At 34.9% G+C, this 10101-nt stretch overlaps 2 protein-coding genes across 3 annotated transcripts in view; one reads left to right on the plus strand and one right to left on the minus strand.

Moving 5' to 3' along the window:
* LOC136031820 (transcription factor CP2-like) overlaps positions 1 to 3594 on the plus strand; it is a 91550-nt gene extending 87956 nt beyond the window's left edge. For both annotated transcript variants that reach the window (XM_065711640.1, XM_065711641.1), the window contains one exon: positions 1916 to 3594. In XM_065711640.1, the coding sequence (XP_065567712.1) occupies positions 1916 to 2020 (105 nt within the window). In that variant the 3' untranslated portion in view covers positions 2021 to 3594. The remainder of the gene's footprint in view (positions 1 to 1915) is intronic.
* A 5118-nt stretch (positions 3595 to 8712) lies between these two features.
* On the minus strand, positions 8713 to 9663 carry LOC136032403 (uncharacterized). The gene has a single exon (XM_065712712.1). It carries the CDS (start codon positions 9661 to 9663, stop codon positions 8713 to 8715), a length of 951 nt encoding a protein of 316 aa, XP_065568784.1.
* Between the last annotated feature and the right edge of the window lie 438 nt (positions 9664 to 10101).

A 10101-nucleotide genomic window follows, 5' to 3' on the forward strand; every position in this document is an offset into this window, starting at 1 on the left:
TGAAGCTTTTGGGGCTACTACTATTACTACTTTTGCTGTTACAATTTGAATAAATAAAAAGTGTGTAAGTATATTCAGGTTGTCAAAGAGCATAGATAGAATCTTTTGGGAATGATATTAAGTTTTATTTTTCAGGTCAACTTCAGAAGCTATAAAATTAAATTAAAAAATACTGTTTGTGTAAGGATTAAAAATTGTTCAAGAAGTTTCTCCAACATACAAATAGCAACCCATATTATGTATTCTTATAGAAAAAACCGAAAAGATGTGAAATATTATCTTTTCCATGAAAAAGACTATGTTAATAAAAAACGAACAGAAATTAATTAAAAAACGTTTTCCACAATACAAGTTTTTTCAAAGGAAAGTAAAGAGCTCCATTAAGCTAAGAATGAGCAGAAATAAAGTCAAATAATCTTCCAAGCGTAAAACTACCACAAAATCAATGTTAAATGAAACTCAAAACGAATAGAAATTACAATAAATAGCCGGGTCAAACTGAAAACGAGCAAAAATTAACATGAGTAGAATCTCAAGACCAGAACATAACACTTTACTGAAAACAAAATGCGTTTTAAGTTTTTTGACTTTTCTTACTTTCAAAGAAAAAATTATCAAAACTTTAAGGAATAAATTAAACTGACAATCCAGGGTTTTTATTTTTGTTTGTTTGTTGTTGTTTTTTAGCCACCATAGCTTCTCAAGACCAGAAAATAATTTGCGGTTTACTGAAAACAAAATACGTCTGAAATGTTTTCACTTTTTTTGCTATCATAAATAAAAAATTATCAAAACTTTAAGGAATAAATATCAGTATATGTCAATTAAACTGACCATAAGTTATTTGTTAGTTGGTTTATTTAGTAAAGAGCAAATTATGGTTTTGTTTTGAGAAGGCATAGGGGTTATCAGCCCTACTCATGTTAATTTTTCCTCGTTTTGAGTTTGACTCGGTTATCTATGGTAATTTCTGTTCGTTTTGAGTTTCAATAATTTATTGATAGCGATTTGTGGTATTTTTGCGCTTGGAAGATTATTTGAATTTATTCTGCTTATTTTTAGCTTAACAGAGCTCTTTAGTTTTCTTCGAAAAACTTGTTTTTGCAGAAAAGTTTTTAAATTAATTAGAATAAAAATAGGAAAGCTATTGTTGTTTTTACTGTTGACAGATATTTGTCAAAGTTTGTAATCTTATTAGCCTTCTGAAATTGTGCTTGAATTGTCTAATTCTGGGGGGGAGGGTGCACAAGAAACATTTAAAGATTAATTGTTTATTGTATTCTACAGGAATAAATATGACACTTTCCTCTGGAGCTAAAGTACGGATGTACGGAACTACGCCACAGTTCTTATTTGGTATGATCTTATATAATATGATTTTGGCTTTTATCAGAGAAATCGCTAAATTTTCGTAAACTTGAAAAAGTGGCTAGTGAAAAATGTAGTAGTATCATTTTACAGGTTGAACTTAATTAACCTAATGGACTACATTGCCTTATTATGTGCTCCTTATGATTGGCAATAGCTGTGAATTTAATGACTATGACTTTTAAAACTCGTGCTTTTATAGCCAAATTAACACGGAATAAAATAACACAGAAAGCACAACAATGGGTAATTTAATGAGTATATTTAAGGGGAATCAAAACTTCCCAGGAGGGTGTAAAGAGGAGGGCTTTAAATAGATTGGGATGGATGGGGAGCTCGCGTAGCTGTTTTGGCCTCAGGCGAATTGATGCTGCAGTTAGTTGTTAATAATAATAGTAGTAGTAATAGTATGTTTTGTTTATGTATTGATTTGGTCATGTTAGATCGATTTATGAAATTTGAAAATCCTCTAGATCAATCTTTTAAGCTTTCTTTTATTACCGACCCCATTGACTTTGTTATGTTTTACTTAATTTTTCCATTTCAGGTTGTTCAAAATTTCAAAAATGACTCATCCTACAACATAGAAATAGTGAAAGAAAAATCAGATGACTATTTCTCCTTGGTACTCAAACCCTTAGTAAACTACTAATTATTTTTTATTGGCTTCTTCTATAGTTTAGTCTATGGACTAAGAACGTTACTTGACTACAAAGCTCCTTATGTCTACTGGGTCGAACCTCTGACCCTGTATTGCTGAGGAGAGATCAATCCCCTCTGACACCACAGGCACTTTTCTATGGAAGAAGCATAACTGCCATGTTCAAATGTTTGTGCCTTTCATGATTCCTTTTCAAATTTGCAATCAATTTTAGAAATGGGGACCAATGGGATTAATGATGTTAGAGATATCGAAGATGATGTGTCGTTTGTTACGTTTTTACATTTCTAATTGGTAGCTGAGTAATTTTTAAACTTTACTCCACTTTATTTTTGGGTTTGTTAATGTAGCCTTTATTACGTAATTTTTGTTCCTATTGTAGGTATGAATTCGAATTTTGTTGTTATTACTATGTTGCGTTTTGGTTGTTAATCTTCAAAAGTAAGTACAATGCAATTACAAAGTAATGTTATTGTTGTCTCTATGTTCGAAAAATCTAAAACAGAATTAGCTACAATTTGAATCGGGCACTCAGTTTGAGGAGCTAGGAGCGGGGGAAGGGAAAGGGGTCTCGTGTGAGTGTTTCCAGTCGCCTGTGGGTTTTTTTGTAGTATATACCCCCTTTTTTTCTCAGAAAAGGTAAATTGTTTTAAACATATATAAAGGGTTTTAATTGGTGTAAGCAACTCGCATAGACCGTTACAAAATTTCACGTTGTTTAATGTTTATCTGTCTGTCATTTTACTCCTTAAAAGTTTTGGTCACACCCCCTCCTCCGTCATTTGATTGTCTGTTAATCTGTTTAAGCGTTAATGAGCCCCTATCACCTTTTAAGTCAGTTCAACCGACCCCTGTGGTATTTTTAACTAATGCTGTCATATATTGTAGTAGTGACTCCGTCACTAGTACAATGTCAGTAAGATTGTAGTTTATTTGTTTAGTGTTTTTAAGATATTCCTGTTCGATTTTTCGTATTTCTTTTTTTTATACAATCTGTTTCCGTTTTCAGTATCAACACACTTACGGCGCCAAGGAGGCCCTCCCCCATCCTAAAACATTCCCCTCTTCCCAGACCCATCATGGATCTATTCACACTTGAAGATTACGGTTATTTTCCTTTCAGTTGCTTAAAAATTATGAAGCGCCAGGGTAGTCAAAATAAATGAAAAAGCGAACTAGTGAAATTCAACGACGCTTTTAAACCATAATAAATCAAACACTAACAATTTTTCGAGAGATAACTACACCTTCCAACAAAGCTACACCTTCATTACCTGTTTCGTTCAATATATTTTAGCTTACTTTTTAAAAAAAATTTCACCCACGTTTCTTTATATTAAACCAATTTAATAATAACCAAGAATAAACCAATTTAAACCATAATAAATTAAACATTAACAATCTTTCGAAAGATAACTACAAAGCTACACCTTCCAATAAAGCTATACCTTCTTTACCTGTTTGGTTCTATATATTTTAGCTTACTTTTTGAAAAATTCTCACCCACGTTTCTTTATATTAAACCAATTTAATAATAACCAAGAATAAACCAATAATAAACCAATTTAAACCATAAGAAACAAACATTAACAATCTTTCGAAAGATAACTACAAAGTTACACCTTCCAACAAAGCTACATCTTCATTGCCTGTTTGGTTCAATATATTTTAGCTTAATTTAAAAAAAAATTTCACCCACGTTTCTTTATATTAAACCAATTTAATAATAACCAAGAATAAACCAATAATAAACCAATTTAAATTATAAGAAACAAACATTAACAATCTTTCGAAAGATAACTACAAAGCTACACCTTCCAACAAAGCTACACCTTCATTACCTGTTTGGTTCAATATATTTTAGCTTACTTTAAAAAAAAATTTCACCCACGTTTCTTTATATTAAACCAATTTAATAATAACCAAGAATAAACCAATAATAAACCAATTTAAATCATAAGAAACAAACATTAACAATCTTTCGAAAGATAACTACAAAGCTACACCTTCCAACAAAGCTACACCTTCATTACCTGTTTGGTTCAATATATTTTAGCTTACTTTAAAAAAAAATTTCACCCACGTTTCTTTATATTAAACCAATTTAAGTTATAAGAAACAAACATTAACAATCTTTCGAAAGATAACTACAAAGCTACACCTTCCAACAAAGCTACACCTTCATTACCTGTTTGGTTGAATATATTTTAGCTTACTTTTTAAAAAAAAATTCATCCACGTTTCTTTATATTAAATCATTAATAATAACCAAGAATAAACCAATTTAGACCATAAGAAATTAAACATTAACAATCTTTCGAAAGATAAATACACCTTCCAACAAAGCTACACCGTCCTTACCTATTTGGCTCCATATATTTTAGCTTATTTTTTGAAAAAATTTCACCAACGTTCCTTTTCTTCTTAAATTTAGTGCCCACGGCTACCAAAATCTCCATCTGCATACAGGGGGCTTTTTTTTTTATTAAAGATTGATTTCCCCTCCTTTTTCATTTTCACTCTCCTTGGAACTTTCAGGATAGTTTCCTATCCTGCTTTCCTGCTATGCTTTCCTTTCCTGCTATACTAATTCGAAGACACGCAAGTGCTCTGCCCATTTCGTCAATATTTGTAAGCAAAACTAATCAGAATTGTTTGTTTTTTCGTCTGTTCATTCATATGGCATACTAGCATAGTTATGTTGTTGATTACTCAACTTGTATATTCCAGAACTTGATTGTCATTAATGGTGATTAATTGTACGTTATTGTTTTAGTTTTAAGGCAATGAATAACACAAAATTATAAGCAATTTTTATTATTGTGAATGCAGAACCCACTGCAGATTAGTCCTTTTTATGTATTATAAGCGTTTTTGGGGCTAAATATGTTATACGCCCTTTTAGACTGAAGGTGATGACAAATGGGTAAAGATCATAATTATAACTGCGATCTGGAACAAAGTTTATGGCGATTTTAGCACATAAACTGCTTTTCTTCCATATCATTTTATTGGCTGAGTAAGGTGCTAAATCGGGGATGTATGTGGAAGGAGAGATCAGTGGATCAATCCCAAAATTATAAAGTTCCCTGAATTTGTAAGTGTTTCTATTACACCCCCCCAACCTTCAAAAAAATTCTACTTATGTGGCGGCGATCAGTACAGCTATAATCCCTGGAGCCCTTGGTTCTTTACCAAAAAATAAATAAATAGTTAGATAAAAAGTTATAATGGGTGAGTGACAAAATTGAGTCGTTTAGAGTCTTTAACTCATGGTGATTAGTATAGCTGTAAATTGGGGCCTAAAAATGCATCTTTTTGTTAAAATTGATAACAATATCCTATCCAACCTTGACGTAAACTTAACAAATAACAGCACCATCTTCTGATAATATTCTTAGTCTAAGTCAAGTTTTAACCAATTCAAATGAGCTGAATGGGATGTCCGGTGGAAATCAGTTTAGCCTAAAACTTTATTGGTTTGAATCAAAACTCGCACTTTTTTTCAAAAAAGAGAATCGTTTTCTTTGCGTTTGGCAACCAACTTCTGACCTTTGAGCCTTAATTAAAATCATTTTCTTTTAGAGTGTGGATAGTTGTTCTTGATTCAAATTGACTGTAATATGCTGAATAAAATGTTGTTCTCCTTTAAAATTACCAGCGGAATACGTAACACATGGAAACCTGCGCTTGGCCTGTATCTTTTTTTTTCAAGAGCGCCTTTGTTAGTTATGTGGTTTGTTAATAAAAGTTATGATAAATATTTCTATTATTTTGGTTTCTATTCTATGCTTTTAGGACTAGAATAAATTGTAAAAGGTAGAAAAATAAGGAAAGGGATGCTCAACATGGAATGATTTCTTCGATTTTTTTTTTTTACTATTGGGCAGTAAAACTAACGATTTTTCTTCGATTTTTTTTTACTATTGGGCAGTAAAACTAACGATTTTTCTTCGACTTTTTTTTTTTTTACTATTGGGCAGTAAAACTAACGATTTTCTTCGATTTTTTTTACTATTGGGCAGTAAAACTAACGATTTGACGGGGCCGTATCCAAGATTTTTGTTCGGGGGGGGGTATACGAAAAACTTTAAAATGCAAATGTATTTTTGCTACGTTTTAATGAGCCTGACATTTATTTTTTTTTGGGGGGGGGGGAGTAGAAGGGGTTAAACCCCTCACCCCCTTCCTTCCCTCTCTGAATACAGCCTTGCGATTTGAATGTGAAATTGTTTCAGAACTAACTGCGGAGCATGTTGGGTAGCAGGCTTAAAAAAAAACTGTAGCGTATTCTCTTTCGTAATGACTGGGGAAAAATTGCCTTCCCTTAAACAAAAGATTTGAAGTCACCTTGCCTCCAAAATTTTTCAGCTATGTCTGTTCCTTTGTCCATTTAAGTTTCATATAATATTTTCGAAATTATCTTGTAAATTTTTTATTTTCTTCCTTGGAAAGTTCCTTGGTCTGAAGTGTATTTTATCTATGGGATTTCATCATATTTTAGCGCTTCTCTTGTAAATATCCTAAGTGAAGACTTCCTAAAAATATGTTTCTGAAAAGTTCCCAATCAGTCTATGCCATAAAGTACTTTTTTGCCTATTTGTTTGCTAAGCATTCCTAAGCAAAGGGACCAAAAGCTTGAACATGGTACGTATGGCTTTTTCCGGCAGAAGATGATGGTGGAGGGTATTTAACAGACCACAATTCGTTTTAAGCACTTATAGCATGTGTGGATCTCTGATAGGGGAAGACCAGGATGTGGGAGGGATAGAGGGGAGAGCTTTAAGATTCACATTGAGTTATGTATATCGTATATGACTTGGCCTTTGTTATTATTATCCTCTACTATTTAAGGCACTTCATTTACCCAAGAGAAGCTTCACTGTCTATTCTCTTCTATGAAGTTAGTTCTTCCTTTTATTATTTCTTTGCGACCTCTTCACACCTAGTTCGAAGACATTTTTCTCCCCGTTCGACCCTGAATGTTTTGTCAAAAAGTATGAGAGCCTGTATGAAAAGCGTCTGGCCTCAAAATAGTTTGCCTGTATATAAAATGCGGTAGGGCTGTAATGGAAAAAAGGTTAAGTTGCCTTGGGCACGTTTGATGGTTGAAAGATTGCCAAGGATTGTGTTTTTTGGTCATTCATCTGAGGCCAAACAAATATGGGTTTTACTTCGCACCCTTCTTAAGCTTCCCTTGAGAAAGTAGAATTTTGTCCAACAATGAGTCCAAGGGGCAGGAGTGCATCCGGGGTTTGTCTGTGTGTGTGGGGGGGGGGCTTTTTGTTACATTTTGACGAGTCGGACGAAAATATAGGAGGGGTCAAACCCCATAACTCCCCCTGGATCCCCCTGAAAACTTCTGGTTATTGATTTTTAACCTTTTAGATTTATATGTCACCTTTTTCATGATTCCCAGAATTCAGTTTCAACTTCGCTCTTTACTTCCAGTAGAAAAACTTTTGCTGTGTTTAAAGTTAATCCTTGCTCGTTTTTAATTTTAACAAGCGTGAAAAACGCGGTTTAATATAAACTACGTTTTATGCAATAAATTGCATTAACGTTTATGCAATAAATGAGTTTCTTAATACGGTAATACTATCAAATATATGACACATCTGTCTGGAACTAGGCAATTATTCCTGTAAAACGTACCACTGATGAAAAAAAGGTTTATTGTCTATGCTTTATAAAGCAATATAAATAGGGGAGAGGGGGGCAAAACCGTACGTTTTTGAGTTTTTGACCCCTATAAGATGTTCTTCTAAAGATACAAACTTTGTTTTTACATGTACAGAAAGCTTATTTATTCATCTTTCTTAGGATTTTTTTTTCAATGACTTCCATCAAGTCGTTTCTCAGTGAGACCCAAAAACATATGACGTCTTAAAGTGTCCGAAGTCGCCCCTACCGTGGGCGACTTCGGACATATGAGGGGCATTTTCGGACATCTATTAGTTAACGATTCAAACAGCCCATTCAGATAACATAAAAGTAGCAGAATTAACTGGAATATCAAAACAATTTTAAAGGCATTTCACATCATTATTTTATGGCATAGCGAGACAAGTCACACCCAAATACAAGGCCTTTGACTGCTTGCTCGCCCTGTCGCTCCTGTAGCAAAAGGAGTCATAATTGTATCATCAAAATCAGTTTCAGCACAATCGGGACATTCTGGAAAGATGAATTTTTCACTTGATTTGCGGAGGTAGTTTGTTTTAGCTAATCTGCCACTCACTTCTTCAATCTCACCAACATAGTAAACAGCAGAGTTTTTTTTTTTTTTTTTTTTTTTTTTTTTTTTACCATAAACCTCACAAGCACAAAATTTCCTGGAGAAAATTCTTCGTCATTCTGAAGTTCACTGACACTTCCAATGTGCGAAGACTCATCATCCGAATCGTCTATGAGCTGCATATCTTTGTCTGAACTGCTATCTTCAGCCTCCTCGTCAATGGATAAAAGCTTGGACTTCTTCAATGACTCCGACTTCAAGGACTAATCTGGTTTTCCTTTAGGAATCCGTTTTTCAGTTTTCTTGTCAAGCTTTGCCTGAGCCTCTGCTTCAAGGGATTCCTTCTCTGGAGTATCTGTCAAAATCCTAGTTTTCCCTTTCTTGTGCTTTTTGCGGGGACCCATTTGCATTCTTGCTTTTGGATATGGTCTTATGCTTTCAGGAGCTATAGGCAGGTTTGATGTTGCCTTTGGTTGATCCACCAAGACAGAAGCAGAAGAATGAACTGAACCAGGGTGAGGATCATCCTTAGTAGAATCTGCGGATTCTGTTCTTCTGGGTCAGGACCGTTTGTCACTTCAGCTGGTAGAAAATCGGCTTCTGTGAAGACATTCGGATTCAAAGGCCAAATTCCTGCCTTTTCGAAACCAGCTGTGATGTTATGAGTGTTCAGCTTTTCTAGATAGGGCTGCTTGCACAACTTTGCTATTTCGTGTATTGAAATCCTCTGACCTGGATTCATCTGCAACCAAGTGTCAAATGACTCCCTGATGGCATGTTTGAATGGTGCATAAACCGAAACATTAAGGGGCTGGATGTGATGAGAGCAATGGAGAGGAAAGGTCAGAAGATGAATGCCATTATCTTTGCACAAGGAAACTAGTTCAATTGAAATATGGGTTTCATGATTGTCGAACAAGAGCGAAACAGGATTCTCTTTGCTGGGTTTAACTTCTTTCTGGAAGTGCTGCAATGAACAAAGGAAATTTTCCGAGGTCATCCATCCACTGCGATGGGCTAAGCCAATGCATCCTGGTGGTCCATCTCGATACATTCTCTCGGGAGCCTTGACTCTTGGAAAAACAAACACTGGTGGAATAGTCTGACCAGTTGCAGACACAAAGCACAGCATTGTGGTATTTTCCCCTCTTTCTGCCGACACGGTCTGTGCCACCTGTTTTGCCCCCTTTTTAGCAATCACCTTTGGAGCCTGAACAACTGTGGGTACTCCTGTTTCGTCGCAGTTCCAAATCCTACCAGGAGGAAAATGGAACTTGCTATACAGTCCCTGAAGATTACGAAAGAAGGCACCAATTACTGTGGTATTGAAGCCGGCAGCACGAGCCTGGCTTGTATTTTCCGGTTTCCTAATGGACAAAGTGGCATTACGCTTCATAAATACTTTAAATCAGTCAACTCCTGCTCTTTCATTCAGCTCCCAACTTGGTGGGAATTTGAGCTTCAGAGTTGTTGCCCATTGATAGGCTAACATTCTCGTTGCATTTGAATTTAGTCCTAGGTTCAATATTGAGCAGTTTTCGAGGTATATAGCAAGTTCTCTCTCTTGTTTGGGAGTAAAAACGAACTTAGAACTCTCCTGAACACTATCATTATCATTGTTTGCACTTGGACTACCCTCCTCAAGATTTTGCATTCTACTCTTGTAGCGTTTCACGGCATCCACAAGGGTAGACTTCTTCAAAGAAAACTCTTCCGCGGCTGATCAGAAAGATGAATTCTCATTTAAGACTTGTCTCACAGCACCCTTCAGCAATTCTGGATCTGGGGTGCCACCCCCTTTTTGAATATAGATGCGAACCATCTGTGAAAGCAA

The sequence above is a fragment of the Artemia franciscana genome, chromosome 10 (assembly GCF_032884065.1).
Source record: "Artemia franciscana chromosome 10, ASM3288406v1, whole genome shotgun sequence".
NCBI lineage: Eukaryota > Metazoa > Arthropoda > Branchiopoda > Anostraca > Artemiidae > Artemia > Artemia franciscana.

Excerpts from the sequence above, each read along its gene's own strand:
- LOC136032403 (XM_065712712.1), bottom strand. The coding sequence starts at position 9,663 with ATGAAGCGTAATGCCACTTTGTCCATTAGGAAACCGGAAAATACAAGC.